This window comes from Athene noctua, chromosome 3 (genome assembly GCF_965140245.1).
Source record: "Athene noctua chromosome 3, bAthNoc1.hap1.1, whole genome shotgun sequence".
Taxonomy (NCBI): Eukaryota; Metazoa; Chordata; class Aves; order Strigiformes; family Strigidae; genus Athene; species Athene noctua.
In genome coordinates this window covers 12,222,575-12,239,251 of record NC_134039.1, presented here as the reverse complement: position 1 = coordinate 12,239,251, position 16,677 = coordinate 12,222,575, and the positions used below count along the sequence as shown (strand labels likewise).

The window sequence follows — 16,677 nt, the reverse complement described above, 5'->3', positions numbered from 1 at the left end:
TGACACACACAAACGTTCTAAACTGTGTCTTCCCACTGAAAGCATCCGATGCACGCACAGAGCTCAGCCCGGCCTACCTCCAGTCCAGTTCTCACACCTGCACCTGCATCGGCAGCTCTTCACAGGTAACTACCGCCTCTGGGGTCACTCCCAGCACTTACATTTGTCACGGGCAAAAAAAGACACCTTCAGCACGGAGCCCTCTGTTAGCACTGCTCCTCTGCGCGCCGCCTGGGCTCACTTCAAGGGGCCGCCCCGGCGGTGGCTCTCACTGCGTGCCTGGGGTGGACGGTGATGGCGGTGGCACCTCAGCATCGCTGGCAGGGAGCAGCGTTCTGGATGGTGGGGAGAAGGATGGACCACAGGGACACAGACCAGCCTGGAGAGCCCAGCGCCACCCGTCCAACACAGTGCTCCAGCAAGGAGCCCACGCGCAGCCATTTACAACAGGACTGCCACCACGGCCTCAAGCGCTGCGGAAAAATGTACCTCACTCAACATCAGCACCCCGGGGGGAAACTCTCACCATCGTCAAAGGCAGCTTTGCTGGAGTACAGCAGTGGGGGAACCCCAGCAGTGCAGACCCATCTTTTCCTCCCCCAGTATGGAGGGAGCAAAATGATTTGTAGGCACAGAAGTGGGCCAGAGGAAGTAAGGTGGGGACTCCACGTACCTTGGGCACAGGCCCTCCTCACAGCAGCACCGGCAAGACTCTGGGATGGGAGGGGGGCGTGACATGGATGAGTGTCCAGCACTGCAGATCAACTGCTTTGAAGCTGCCACAGCAAATGGAACCACAACAGGGACAGCTCTGTCAGCAGGAAGAGTGAAATCATTCCTTTCCCAGTTTTTCCCTTCTGTACTGCCTACCCTCAACAAAGATTATTTCTGCAGACCCTGCCTATGGGTATCCAGGATTTGGCCCACGAAGCACTGAAGATCTCTGATGGGCTGATTGCCAAGCCATGGAAAAACATACGCCTAAGTCCAACACCCTTGCCCAGCTGTGCCTGGCCTGACCACAGCAGCACGGTTTGGGATTGGACCCACAGAACAAAACCAGTATCCTAAATCCAGGGAAGGAGACACTACAGAAGCATGAAGAGCATCCAGAAGCTTATCCTCACTATGCATCTCACCATTTCCACACTGCATTGTCACCACTGAAAGACTTTAATTAATGTGAACAATAATGAGAGAAGGTTTTTGACATCCCCTACAGTTTAGGATAGCAGCAGCATTTAGTATGAGTTTCTCTGCCTGTCAAGCTAGCTACTCAAAATGCTGACAGAAACTTTAGAGAAAAAGAAAAAGAAAGGAAAGATGGAGTTCCACAGTGTATCCCCATTGCCTGGCAGTCATGACTCATGGCTTCATTCAGTTTCTGGAGTGGGTAGGGGTCTTGTTCTCTCTCTCTCTTAAAAAGATATATCTTTGGTTAAAGAAAAAACAGGTTTATTACCCTTCAAGTTTGCTAATGGAATTGCTTTCAAACCAAATTACAGCACATAATACTTGGTAAGTATAAAAAAGGAAAAATGTCACAGACAGAAGTGTCCCTTTCTTGGAATGTTTTCTGTATTATGAAAAAACTAGTAGAGAAAGAGAGAGAGAGAGAGACTTGCCAAGGTCCAGTTTGTTGGGTGCAAGCAGGTACAACTCTGATGAAGAAGATACAATTGTATTTGATCTCTCAAACGACTGGATTTGGCCAGTCTGCAGTGAGAAGTGCTTCCATTTGGGTTTTCCATTCTGCTCATGTTAGCAGTTCTCCCCCATCCCTCCTGCATTCTGGTTTCACAGCAGGAATTTGAACATCAGCCTCTGAGGAGAGGTAACATCCATGCTTCCTCCTGCTTCCCACATGAGAAGAATTCATGATGAGATGATGGAGAAAGGGACTGCATTTTCACTGTGCCAGCCATCTGCCACCCATAAAACTTCCAGTATCTAAACATTCACCTCCCCTCTCTAGTTTCCATGTCGTTTACCCCATACACATGAAGAACACTAACCCAACCCAACCACGCCAATCCCCTTTCCTCTCCAAAGGACTCTGCAAGCAAAACAAGCTGGCTGTTATTATGTATGTGGCACAGACAGCATGCAAACATTTTGCTTCCTCTGCTGAAATGACTGTGTTTCCCCTGTGACTAACCATACCGCACCTTTTTCCATGCTGCTCCTTTATACAGGTGTGAGGGAGGAGGTGTTGCCCAGCTCCCCCACACCCACCAGAAACCACGGCTCCCATGCAGTGTTGCACCATCAAAGCAATTCAATGGCTGTGCTGTGCATCTCTTGTAATCACAGCGCCCCATCACCACAATCATCTGACCACCTACAGCTGGCAGATCTGCAACTCCAGGATGGACAACGTGAAACGTGGCTCCTCTGACACACACTGTGCCCTCTCTCGCTGCCAGCCTGTGCTGTTATAACAGCTCCACTGACAAACGCCCCCTAAAATCAGATTTGAGCTCGCGTGGGAGAGCAGGTCAGATGGGTACACAGGGAAAATACAATTAATACAAGTAAAACATTACTCTGATTGAGATTGCAACCTTCCATGCTTCACTGGTCCTAGGCCAGAGGAGCACATAAACAAGTAATTAACTTGAAGGGTTTAAGTCTGTTCTTTAGCAAAGCACTCAAGTGCATGATTAACTTTAAGTCTCTGCTGAAGTTCTATCACATTTTTATGGAGTTTAAATTAAGTCACTGCTTCCCCCCATTCTAACAGAGCAGGCAATGCAAATGAAAACATAAATATTTAAACTCTAGCAACCAGAATAGCTTAATAAAATTCCACAACAAATAATTATAAAAGAACGGAAAATCTACATCAAGCACAAAAAAAGAAAAAAAAAAAAAAGGCAATCCTAGCATCCTGGCCCTGTGGACACCTGATTAATCTTCAGTGAGAGTGGAAAGCAGGTGAGGAACTCTGCCCTGTCTGTGGCCATGCTATACCCAGCTAACACTGTCCCTGCACACCAGTGTCCTTTATCCAGTGATGAGACTGAGAGTCACACCTCCGCTGCAGCTCCTCCGATAGCCCTGTTTCTGCAGAGCCACCCATCTGCTTTCTCCTTTAGGAAAATCAAACCCTTAATGTGTAGCGTGGCCTTGGGCTCATCAAAAGGGCCCAATCATCATGGCCTGGAGCACAAACAGATCCTGATCTCATGTAAATATGCTATCAAACAAAGTGATGGTGAGCTGGATCCTAGGTCACTTACCTGCCTTTGACCCAGCTCTCCTGACAGATCATTACATTAGCTGCTGTTTGGTTTTGGCCTCTGAATGAATGTTTCTGGACTTATTCTGAAATGCAGATATGACCTGGAGGGTAACTCCTGTCCCTCAAGTCTGTAACCGCTCTCACAGAGCAGCCCTGCTCCCCCTAGGTTAGTGGCAGAGTTTTCATCCTCAGAACAATCTCATTTTCCCTTCCTCCTGCAGTTTTCAAAAACACAGCAACCCTTCTGATGCCACTGATGAAGAGCAATAAAATTAACAACAATAACAACAATACTAAGAGAAAAAAAAACCCACAAAGATTAAGGAATGCGTGTGCAATTAAAACCCAGAGTAAAATATAATAATAATAAAATAATAATCATAATCATAACAACCATACAATAAAATAACATTATCTTTCCTTTTCATGACACAAGCAGCATGACACTCTCGCTCCCGAACTGGTGGGAGAAGAGAGGAATGCAACAGAGAGAGCAGGGCTTTATTTTCCTGCCTCAGATGAAAGGGGACGTGTTGTCTTTCAAAAGGAAGGGGAGGGGTAAGGTGCGTAGGCTGCTGGGAGATCGCATCTTCATCTACGGTATACTGAGCTAGATTGAGGACAGGCAGGAGAAGAAAACTGCGGAAGGGTAGGTCAGGAACTAGAGCTGGCAACCAGGGAGGTTATTTGGTGGTTTGCCAGAAGACAACAGCCTTGTTGAACAGCCTATGCATAGAAGGATCCCTTCTTCTTCCAGGCCAGCCAAGCACTTACTGCAAGACAATATATTTGTGCTTGTCTTTCTGTCAGCTGTTCCCACCTGAGAGAGCGTCCCTCCTCACTGCCACTCAGGGAACCCTCCCCTTGCCACCCTGCCATGAACCTGCTATTTTCCAGCATTTTGTGAAATACCTGAATACTTCATGCTCTAGTTACAGGTAGAGTGGAACTGAGCAGCCATGTAGACTTCAGCTTTCATGGAAACATGGGAACATTCCATCAAAGTCTCTTCTCTCCTTCCTTCCCAGGCCATCCACAGGCATGGGTACTCTAGAGACACTTTCAAATACTGATGCACCAGTACAACTGCCATTACCAGTGAAACTCCCCTCTGAGCCAGACCCAGCTGTAGGAAAGGCTCTCTTTAGAAACCTGTTGGAAAACAAGACGACCATGTAGCATTCCTTGACGTGGAGGACCCACAGGACCACCGTGCTCTCCGGTTCCAGGGTCACTCTGCTGCTGCAGGCAATCTTTTGGGTGTAGGTGAGAAGGGAGGAGGGGAAGTGCACACTGTCACAGCTATGTTGGAGTGGGTAAGGCCCGATGTATTACAATACTCTTTTCACTTAAGAAACCTGAGTTTGACTCTCTCAACTGGATTTTCTCATGCTTGCTTTGGGACTCCAGCCCTTTCCCAACACCTTTCCATTGACAGACGTAGTGAGAGTTGTTGGCAACAACTGGTGTTTGCCCCTTTCACGGGCTAAAGTTTTGTTCCCATTACAGACATACAACTGGGACAACCTGACAATGCAGGTGGACGCTGTCCTTCCACTCCACCGAGAACGTCTGCAAACAGCAGAATGAGAATTCAGTTTCTGGGGAGGAAACCTGCTATTTCAACAGAACAGAAACATACCAGTCCACAAACAAATCCCCAGATCTTCTGGGAGTCACCCTGGGTCTCACAACTGACCTGGTCACTTCCAGCTCATCCAGTGCTCGACAAAACATCCAGCTATATGCACTTCCAACCCTGAAGAGCCTCCCCAACACCTCGCCAAGGGCGCTAAGATTGTTGATGTAGGAAAAAAAAAAACCAACACCACCAGCAGAAGAAGAAAAATGGCAATAACAACCCCAAAAAAAGAAAAAGAGCTGAGAGTAAATTCCGACTAGCCTCAGTCAGTTTCTAGGAGTACCAGTGGAAGTAAACCCTTAAACCGCGTCTGTAGTTCGGTAAGGCACTACGAGGGAATGATGTAAAACTAAGACTGTGACAGTTGTAATGGCTGTGCTGAGGAACACACCACAGAGAGAAGGCAGCATCTGCACGCACACGCACGCACGCGCACACACACACACACACACGTACATACCTGGACAATCACATTTGTTACATGCCTATGTTATATCACTTTTCTTTGTGCAATCACATTGAGGAATAGTCTATTGGTATCGTTGAAGTTCAACCCAAAATAGTAAAAAGGGCATATGACCTGTATAGTGCTACATTCTACCGGGGGCTGGGGCCGGGGTGGGGGGTGGGGGGGGCAGCTAAAATGTCTCCTCCTATACTAAAACGGCTAGGGATTGAAAAGGAAAATTTCCGAATAAAATAAAATGAAACGCAACTGAAATCCAACATACATTATTAGAGATCTCATTTAGGAATCGCATTTCTCAGGGATTTATCCAGTGTGTTCAAGGAAAGGGAGAAACATCCCCATTGCTTCTACTCTTGACCAGTGCTGCACAGCTTCTTTTGCCCAGGCGTGTTTAAGTGTAGCAGTGTCAGATCCGAATTTACAGCACTGGGACAACATTTTCTCCTCCTCCCTCAGCCTCCCTTACCCACTTTCTATTTCCAGAAAAAAACCTCCCAAAACCTTATGTATACTTTGGGATATGAAGACCACTGTAAAGACGGGGTATAAACCCTTTGAAATGCTGGATAAATCCCTAATCCATATACCGACTGGATTTAAAACCTAATGGATTTCATTTTAGGTGTTCTGGATAACAAATTTCTAAATGTAGCTCACTATTGGATGAAAATAACCTTTAAAAGTCTGTTGGTGAAGTTCTTCAAAAGACAGGACCCGCTGGAGGGTCCTTCTGCTTCTCTCTCTCTCTCTAGTTTGGTGCAGAATGGTTGTTTTTTTTGTGGTTTATTTTTTTCTGTTCTTTTTTTCCATTTTCTATTTTTTTTTAAATAAAAAGTGTAGAATTGGTTCTCCCCTTTCTTTCCTCCTTTTCATTTCTTCCTTAAAGTCTCCTTCGTTCAAGTTTCACGCGAGCCTCCCATTGCATTGTTAGTTTGTCACGTTCTTCAGTACAAAAGCGGCCGCCTCACTCCCCCGGGATGGGTGCGTCTCTTGCTCCTTATTCCAGTGTTTAGATGTAAGGGTACTGGTTGACCTTGGTGGGGCTCAGTGGGTATCCAGTGTAGACTGTAGAGGCTGGAGAAGCACTGATATAGGTCTGATGGGCAAACTGAGCCTGGTACTGACTCGGGTGGATGGTGGGTGAGGGCAGAACCCGCGGGCCCATGCTGACGGGGACCTGGTGGACGATGCTGGCGGGGTAGGTGGTGTGCTGCACGGCGTGCCGCGCAGACCCTTGGGAGGCCACCAGGTGCGCGACGGTGCCCGTGGAGCCCAGGGCGGCCGGGGCGGTGTATGTGTAGAGGTGGGGTTGGGTGGGCAGGTGAGCAGCGGCAGCCGCGGCCAAGTGAGGATGAACTGTACCATGGCTGGGACTATTGTGCGGGAAAGAGTACGGGGCCTGAGCTATCGTTGGAGTGATGTAGGCTTGCTGTCTCCGGTGACTCCCTGTGCGATCGGTCGTGATGTGCTGCTGGGCCTGGATAAAGACAGCAACAGTGATAAGCAGTTACAAGACAAGAGACGGCTCTTTACCGCCTCAGTGGTGCCTGGGAGCCTCCCTACACCAGAATGGTCTCAGGAAAGTCCCCTGTGCTCCTCCTGACACCCTCAACACCACCAAAGTCTTCCTTTAGAAATGGGTGACGGCAAAGGGTCCCTCCCAAGCCTAGGAAGACCCTGTAGTTTCATACGTTCACTGAAATGGCCCCAAAAAAAGACAATGCAGTCCCCCAGTTTGAGTCACAACCTCCTGGCACAGCTACCATGAAGACCCAGCTTCGGATGCCTGGCTTCTAAGAACATCTTCCACAAGTCCAGTTGCTCACACAACACATGGCTTTTGTTAGTGAACATGCTGATGAAATGCGGCCCACTGACAGCTCAGGGGAATGAAGTTGCGTAACTAAGCCTGGAACAGGCAATTATTTCTGCTAAGTTTGGGTCTTTGCAGTTATCATTTCCTTGGTTAGTAAAAATAACTTCTTTATTTTTGAAAGATAAAACCCTTGGCTCGATCAGATCCTGCAGGCGCCCGGTACCCTCATGTAATCAGCTATAATTACTTAAGCACAGGCAACGTCTTGCAGTGGGACAGGAGTAATGTACTTTTCCAAGGATCTTCTAAGTTGTTTTTTTTGCATTGCACAATAATATCAAGGAGTTTTCCCAGTCATTTGTAGTCAAGAGTATTAAATAACCAATAAAATAGGAATCAGAAGGCAAGAAGCGCAATGCTCCATGTTATTTCCTTCTATTCTTCCAAGCCCTCTCATCCTCTTTGTAAGCACTCCCTACACTGTCATTGTGGTCTGAAATGCGGCAGCCACACTCCTCCCCCACTCTTGGAAATGGCATCTCGCCCACTTCCTCCATTTTCACTTGCTTTTATTTCAAGTTTATTTAAATTTTTAAATTTCAACTACATTCTGAGGAGGAGGAGACATTCTTCTCCCCCAAATTTTTTTTTTAAAAACCACTTCTGCTTATATCCAGCTCTGGATCAAACCAGCACTGTTCTCTGAGCTCTCCAGACCTTCTCCTCTTGAAATGTTGCTTACTGTGTTCTGCTCTAACTTCCCTACTCTCATTATCTCACCTCAGGGAAGAGAGGCCCCAGGTGCAGTACATGAAAAGGGCATTATTTACTGAAGCTCCTGGGGAGCTCCCTGGGTGTTCTGATCACAGACTATGAAACACCTTAAGAGCTGCCTGCTGCCAAGTAACGGGATTTGCCCAGATCTCAGCCCAGGTTTATCAAAGGGTGGATCCAACTCATTACGTGAGGTCACGTATATACACAAAGGCTCTGCTTTGCCTTGTCACATCTGATGGGGACCTCTCCCAGTCCTGCAGCCGGGTTGATGCACTCCCTTCACTTGGAAGACACTCTCCTCAAGATTACCTACGGCTAAGGAGAATTCAGTCCTTTCTACATGGTCATGCTCCACTCCTTTGTGTCTGAGCCACTACACCTTCTCTCTCACATTATTCCCCCTCACACTGCCAGATCATCTGACTTCAAAACACATGGTAAGAGTACCACCAGCCCCCTCAGGGTGGGATCCGATCTGCACTACCTCTGCTGCCTGAGCTGGAAGACCAAGGTCTGCAGTGAAGTTGAAAGAAGTCAATCAAACTCAACATGGGGCCCAACTATCATTAGACTAGACAGGACGCTGGAGGAACGGTAGGTAAGAGTTGGATGACACACCACCAAAATCTGTCTCGGTTGACTTACCTGACTTAGATTAAGAGGTTGCTGCTGCTGGAAATGTGCTCCTGGTCGCTGCTGCCTATAGGCAACGGCTCCAGACGAGCTCCCTGAAGAGTGACCGCTGGTGGAGGTCACGGTGCTGGAGGACTTGGACTTGTAGGAGGATGAGTGGTGACTGGTGGTGACTGTGCCAGGAAAGGAAACACATTTGTAGCTTACATCACATTCTGTAATTGTTCACCCTACCTTTTCCTCACTGAATCTCCTCCAGAGCGGCTTTTGGGAGGAGACATACAACAGAAGCAGGATAAGAAAACCGTTTCTCTTAATTAACCGAATACCTCAGCAGTGCTTCGTATACATGGCCAGCCTGTTATCCTAGAGGCAGACAAGCAGACCCAATATCTGGACCCAAACTGGGCCCAGAGAAGGCTTTATAGATCCTTCAGAAGTGTGAGAAACTGTTCTGCCAGCAGAACTGTACGATGCAGGTACAAATCCCAAGGAGAGGAAGGAAAGTATAGTGTGCACAGCACAAAAAAGCCCTGTCTTGGCTGACCTCATGGTGAGTTGGAAGGGAGGGAGAAGGAGCTAGTGGGAGCTCACCCTCTGAGCCTTTGTGTTCACCAGCAGTGTGTCAAAAGAAAAGACTGCCAAGTAGCTCAAAGCCAATTGCCTCAGGCCAGACTTCCACCATAAGCCCCTTTTCAACACATTGTACTATCTAGCAATGCGGAGGCTCTGGATCAGCAAACCTCATCAGTCCATAATGAAGATCCTGGGGAAATGTTCTTCCCAGAAATGTCAACAAGTCTGGATGAAAATGCACATGTGTTTTCAACCTCTTACCCGTTTTAAAGTAAACCTATGGAAAGGCAAGACAGCAAAGGTTCACACTTGCATTTGGGAGCCTTTCATGTCAAATGTTGAGCTAAAGGCTGCATTCTGTTCTTGGGTTTGTACAGAAGTAACTGGGACCGATACTTGCCCCCGTGACTCCTGAGTGTACCAGGACACACAAATAATGCAATATGGCTCCCAAGAACAGATGTGTCACTTGAGAGAAGGGCAGGAGCATGGTTTCTTTGGAAAACAAAACAAACAAACAAACAAAATGAAACCGAACAATGAGATTCTTCCAAGATAAATCATTTATTTCTGACTAATTTTCTTGACGGAAGAGGTGCAATTTACCTGGTGCCAGGCTATCGCACTCTACCAACACCTCACTGGCCTGGGTTTTCAGTGGTGGGACGATGATCGTTCGGGGATTCCCACTGCAGTGAGTCTCTGGGACCCCTTTGGTGTCGTAGGTGTTTCCATTGTTCTGCCCTGTGCGGTGCTGCACAGCGTAAGGGCTGTTGTTGCTGGATGAATCGGAGTAGGGGGAGTCATGCACGGTGACACAGCTGATGACGTTCTTCCGTTGCTTGGACAAGGTGCTGAAACACAAGCACACAAGTGGGAAGAGTGAATGGGCAATGATCGACTTGGAAGAGACCCGAAGACTCTGCCTGTGACAGACTAGCTCCGTAAAGGCAAAGCACACCCTTCAGTCCTCCGTCAGATAGATGCTGCTTAAGCCAAATCCCAGGCTTCAAAACTCACTCGTTGCTATTCCAGGAAAGCCTTCATGGAGGTCAAGGAGTGAGCAAGACATTGTGGATAGATCTTATATTCACACTGCTCAGAATAGCACTGAACCAGACTGCCAGATTTATTTTCAGACTGCTTTTTATATATGTGTGCTGTAGAAGCCCAGCAGTTATACTATGCTTTGTTGCAAATCTCACCACCCCCACAAAAACGTGGCGGTTTCTCCCAGCCTTCCAGCAATGATTTAATAATAGATGCTATGACTTTTCATGCTTAAATCCCATGATTCTTCAAAATACACTCCGTTCTATTTACTAATATGATACAATGGGCATATATTCTCAATAAGCATTTGAAACTGAGAAACAAATGACAAAAAAATGAGCAAAGTACATACTGTTTCTGGTTTTCTTTTCTTTCTCTGAATAGCCACTGGGTCTCCTGACTCTAGCATGGATTATCAAGGTCCTGCTGCAGCTAATCTATCTATGACATCCAAAAAGTGATTAAAAAAGAACATCAACACTTCCAAGATTAGTGCTAGAAGTTCATTAGACTAGACTGCATGAGTACGATGGGGATTTGCTCTGCTATTGTGTCTAATTATTCCTGATGGTTTCTCCTTCCTGTTATGAGCTTGTTTAGGGAGAAAAACAGAGTGAGAAAGAGGAGGGAGGAAGGGGGATGGTGAAGATTTGCTTAAATGGCTCACATCCTTGACAGTGCACAGACCTTGACTACAGAAAATAGCTGCTATGTTTCACTGATTGCATTATGTTGTTATGGCAACTGAAGTTTTTAAAATGATGAAAAGAAATGGATAGCACATAAAAAGCTAAGTAATTAGGCTTAATGGTGGAAACAGCCCCAACAGGAACAGAAATGCCATAGAGGAAAAGGAATCCATCTCTTCAAGCACTTTAAAAAAGAGAGAGATCCCTTTACCACAGAGTCTCCTCTCTGTTCTCTCACTCTGGCCGGTCCAGTCCAGGGAACAGCTGATTAATCTGGTCTTAGTCTGTGATGGATCTGTTTATTCCCTAGTCTCAGCATCGCTTCTTACGCAGGGAAAGGTGAAGCAGATACTGAGAACCGTTTCCTTCCAAGGACATTGTTTGCCTTATTTATTTTTCACAGTGCTACAGGAGCACTGGTAGGCTCCCTTCAACTTGTCCATCCCAAAGCCTCTCCACCAGCACTGACAAACTGCAGCTCACCACCCTTCCCAAGACTTGTAATTGAAAAGCTGTCATCATCTCCACTAGAGAACGCCCTAGGGTGCTGTATTCACAAACAAGTTACCATCACACAGGCTTGCCCTGGGCTATCACCACAGGATCCTGGTGTGCCTCAAAGAGGACAAAGATCACGTTGTGCTACACACAGTGAAAAATATGTCTCAAAAGGTCCCTGCTATCCTAAAGCACTGACACTTGAAACAGGGCAGATGATAGAGGGGAAGCTATCGCGCAGCAATCTGGAAGCTGAAAGCAAACATGTATGACAGTGGACCCTTATATTCTGGCTTTCCACAAGGAGCTGGAGAGTGCTGGATTAGAAATGGAAAGAGCAACAGCATATCTTAGATGGACAGCTACTGTATGTGAAGAAAGATGTAGCAGTTTGGATATGGTGTTACGAAAGAAGAATATTAAGCCAATAAAAATGACGAATATTGCATCAATATTCCTCTCTCCTTCAGTAGAAATGCCTGTAATCATACATTTATGAGTATCCACACTGCTTGCCCTTTGCAGATACCCTTGGCTGGCAGTTGGGAAGAGATATATATTCCCTGCCTCTGACAGTTATTACATTTTATAAAGAAAAATCAAGTCACTAAAGAGTTTTCTGACAACTGATAAGGTCTAGCTATTCTTTTACAGCCCCTTCCTTCCATAAATGGTTGAGCTGCTGAACTGGAAAGACTTGCTCTCGGCTGACACTTGACATGGGAAGGCTAAGCTGAAGAACTGGAAGGATATTTTTCTTGTGTAATCTATGTTATTTATTGCTTTAGAATGGGCATATTTTTCACCAGTTTGATTGAGAGCTTGTCAAATCAGGGACCATGAGGAGCCCTCTCATTCAAAGTGTTACAGATCCTTGGTTACAGTCAGAAAATCAAGCAGATCTGTTTGGTTAAATAAATAAGTGTCCCCAAACCTTTCCAGAGAAAGGGACCATAGTAGGATATTAAACTCATTTCATGGATGGGAAAGTGAAAAAGACCAGGGCTATAGTCCTGCCAGGCCTTACGCAAGTGTTCATCACTACTAGTACATGTCATCCACCAAAGTCAGCTGGACTTTTCCAGTAACAGAGTTAAAGCACATGGGTAATTATTTGCAGGACTGGGGCCCAAGTGATTAGCTGCTCGATTCAGCAGGCTCCATCATTTCAAGAACTTAAGAAGTCCCATCGAAAGCAGCTGGATTTTTGTCTTTAGGAAAAGTAATGACTGAGGTTAATGTTAGAGCAAGCAGAGAAGTCAGTCAAGACTATTCACACATGCTCAGAGCTCAGCATCTGCTGTACCATAGCCTGCCCCAGATATTAAGGGTGGGAATTTCAAAAGCATCAAAGGCCCAACTCAGGCTGAAAATCAGTTGATTCACAGGCTTAAAGATACACGTTAAGCCGAAATGGGGGCTTTTGAAAGTTCAACCCAGAAGAGCTAGCTCTGCCCATTCTCCAAGCGTTCTTGCTAGCCAGCAACTGTCCTCCTTCCAGTTTCCTCTGAGGACTCAGCTGCTCTCCCCACTTGGCAGCAATGCAGGAGTTATCTGTGTGAGGTCCAGGCTGATGTATCGCTTTCCCTGCTCACAAACTATCAGGACCGAGAGCTTTTACCTGTTGACACAGCACTTGCCTACTCAGCAAGCTTACTGTACTCTTCATAACTCAGGAACAGCTTTTGGGGATGTTTGTGCTTACACAGAAAAATACTATTAAAAGTCTTGCCCCCTTCCTATTAAGCTCACTCCAAGCCTGGTAATTGCTTTCCCTCCTGCAAGCACAGTAGCAGCAGCATACATGATTTAGTAGTGTTGAGAGTTGGCATGTGTTCCTGGTCAGCTTGTGTGCCTGCCTGCATTATATGGGTAGGTGTGTTTTAATTCTCCAGAGGAAGGCTGGGGGGAAGATTACCAAAGTGGCATCAAATCCATTTACACAGCCTGAGAAGCAATAAGCCAGGAAGGCTTTTTAACCCTTACTGGCTAGAACTGTGTCCTCCCTTTCAGAACAGCAGCTGGAAAATATGCACTGCTGTGTAAGTTTATTATTATTTATGAATGGTATCCCATTCCCACTTGGTCCCAAAGAGCTCGTTCTCAAACTTGGGACACAAAACAATTCAAGTCTGTTCAATGAGCATGACCATGCCTTTGAACATGCAGCAACGGGTCTTGGAGACAGCTCTCTAACATATACTACCCTCGTGAATGCACAGCAGAGAGAGGGATGTGGATCCTTATTCCCCACAGCAAGGTAAGATCTCAAGGAAAAGTCTGATAGAGGAAAAAGGTGACAGTTTATGCACAGGCACTGGGAAGAAACTAAGGTGGGCATCTGAGATATTGTTAATGGAAAGGTGCCAAATGCAGACATCGAGAACAAAAAATGAGAGGAAATTAAGGTAAAGAAGATGCTGAATTAGGTGTTAAAACAACCTGAAACCACCTAAATAGCCCAGGACAAGGACAGGGACAACAGCTCTTGTAACAATGCAACTTGAGATTATTTCTACTTGCTGAAGGCCCAGTCCAAAACCTCTGTATGAGACAGCACTGCCTGAACATGATCTTTTTTCCCTGAATATCTCGAGTTACAGCAGAATCCTAGAAAAAGCAAATGGTGTCTAGTGGGGACAATTCTGCAGTGTGTGGTTCACCCAAAGAGATACAAACCTTTCAGTGTGCCTGACACTATGGCAACAGAGGCTTTCAGATCTCAAGGTCACCAACATGCCCTTCTAGTTTGGGGGAAGAAGGCCATCATCTTAAAACTGTGCCTCTGAACTGGTGTGTGTATACACCGTGGCACATTAGCTTTACATCACATCACAAAAATTCTGTTCCAGGCTTCTGAAAACTTAGTAACATGCAACCTTTTCAGTTTGCTGCTTCAGAATAATCCACCTATTCTAGGGAAGTATAGAGTCAGCCAACAAAAACTCATGCTACAACTGCAATCGTTCTCTTCATGTTGAAATCTTATGCCATGCATAGCTCAGTGTTGAGAACATGCCCCTCTCTCTCCAGCTCGACCTCCATCCCAACCTGTTAATCTGCTCTCACCTTCTTTGTGAATTTGTGATGCTAAGAAATATTTATCATGTACTACACTGAGGCCATTTTATTTAGCTATACAGCATGTGCTGTAGCTATTTAAGTTATATATGCTGAATTCTTATCAGGTTGTAAAGGTCCTGCTGCTGAAGGTTTGCTGAAGGAGCTACTGTCTATCTTTGTTATTTTAAGTATTAGTTGCATGTCAGTGTGTCTTCTAGAGATGGAAGGCAGCAATCTTTTTACCAAATGACTGTGGTTAGTCAATGTATTGCTATGCAGAGTCAGTGCATTACTATGCACAGCATAACATAGCCACAATAGGCTACGTGTCAAAAGAGAATTACAAATGCTATTTTGACCCTCACACACACACATCAGCAAGTTGGCAAAAGCACCTGGTTTGTGCCTGACAGCAATTTCTGTCCGTAAGGGGAGTGAAAGTCCTCTGAAGTAGGCTTTACCACCATCGCACTACGACGTGAATAACAACTTGCATCACCTTATGCTCTGATATAAAGGTGAGACTCACACAGAGACCACACTGTATAGTTTACCATCTTAAGAGAAAGGGAAAAAACCCAAGCCTGCAAGAATTTTGTGCCAGTGAAGATAGCCAGTGAGGTAGTTGCTTGGTATGCCCACATGACAGCTGTGGTCAGTCTTTCTTGCCCAGAAAGACAATGATTATTGTGAGGATCCCACGGATAACCAAGCTGGAGAGGTGTTACTTATGATACTAGCGCAGACAGCGCAGGCAGTGGGGAAGTGAGGGGCTCTCCTGCCTCTTTGGGGTCGAAGTACCCGCAAAACCACCCACCTCAAGGCCATCATTGTATTGTTTCAAGAAAACAGTCATATCTTCCTTGGCTGCTGCACCCATTGCTTGGATGGGAAGTCATCTAGGCACATCCCAACGGCCACCTCCACTGCCTTTCCTTCCACCTCTTCCTCTTGCCACGCTCTGTGATGCGGCCCTTGGCAGGACATGGAAATACCCCTCGCTGCACCACCAGCGTGGCCTGGCGCATCCCTGCTACAGGGCTGTGTGTGCTCGCCCGCCCTCCCTCCCTCCCTCCCACAATTCCAGGGTGCACTTGTGCCTCTGCTCTGTGTTTGAGTTTATTTTTCTCCACTTATAAGCTTCAGAAACATTTAATCAAGGGAGGACTTACATTTAAACCACTGCACTATATGAAGTTGTATACTGGGGAATACTACTCACTACTTGGTGACTGTATGCTCTGATTACTGTGACTGTGGCTGTACTGTTGGTCTGTCTGTCTGTCTGCTTGAATTTCTTTCAAGAGCAAGTAAAAAAACCTGTGACTGCGGCTGTACCGTTGGTCTGTCTCTACGTCTGACTGAATTTCTTTCAAGAGCAAGTAGAAAAACCTAAGAGGAATTTATATGAAAAATATCAAGTTTACTCTTTGTTTTTACTCTCTGCAGTGCTTTACAGTTAATGCTTAAACCTAAATTCTTCTTTCCAGAATAAATAACAGTCAGGGTATTATCTTACGGCACAGAAGCAAACATCTCTTTTGCCTATAATGTCTCTCTGTAAAGGATGCTGAACTGAGAGTTTAGAAATTCAGTGGTGATAAATAAATTTCCTGTTCATTTAATACTTTATATATGCAAATTTTTTTCTGCTGTTCTAAGGACAAAATGTCACATACAGAATTTGTGCATATCAGAAACCAGGTAAAAACAATTTAATTCAGTAAAAATGTTCCCTTTTTATTTTGATGATTTCTATTTTGTTAATTATTATTTCCTTGAAAGAAACCCCCCTCCCCATTAAACCAGAAAAGAGAAGTCTTCCCCTTAATTTGTTAACCCACTAACACTTCCTCACCTTTAAAAAAAAGTCAAAACTTTTTGTAATTTTGAACCTTCCCAGATTTCATTGTGTTGGGGATATTACTAGAAAAATCTCAACGTAGCCTGCAAAAAGCCTTAGTTTTGTCAAACTGATTTTTTAAATCAGGAATTTTCCCCCTGAAAATCTCTGACCATTTCTCTGAGGACAGTCTCTACCGAACTGTACCTGAGGTCCCTCCGCAGTGATTTTGCCCGAGGCACGGGGCTGGGGCCCAGTAGATGGCCCCCTCTGACAAGGCTCCATCCAGAGATCCTCCAGAGCCCACCCTGCACCACCTCTCCATCACCTTTACCCAACAAGAAGCCCAGCATTTTCAGATGACTCCTGGTTTT

General features: G+C 45.7%; 1 protein-coding gene across 6 annotated transcripts in view; it reads right to left on the bottom strand.

Moving 5' to 3' along the window:
- Positions 1-5,822: 5,822 nt before the first annotated feature.
- The window catches only part of HIPK2 (homeodomain interacting protein kinase 2), a 133,630-nt gene continuing 122,775 nt past the window's right edge, over positions 5,823-16,677 (bottom strand). For 3 of the 6 annotated variants that reach the window (XM_074901982.1, XM_074901983.1, XM_074901984.1), the window contains exons 14-16: positions 9,764-10,011; positions 8,594-8,754; positions 5,830-6,832 (exon numbers count right to left, since the gene is read on the bottom strand). In XM_074901982.1, coding sequence (XP_074758083.1) covers positions 6,365-6,832; positions 8,594-8,754; positions 9,764-10,011 — 877 coding nt within the window. In that variant the 3' untranslated portion in view covers positions 5,830-6,364. Of the gene's footprint in view, positions 6,833-8,593; positions 8,755-9,763; positions 10,012-16,677 lie in introns of all 6 variants that reach the window. The other 3 variants (XM_074901987.1, XM_074901988.1, XM_074901986.1) reach the window with 3 other exon arrangements.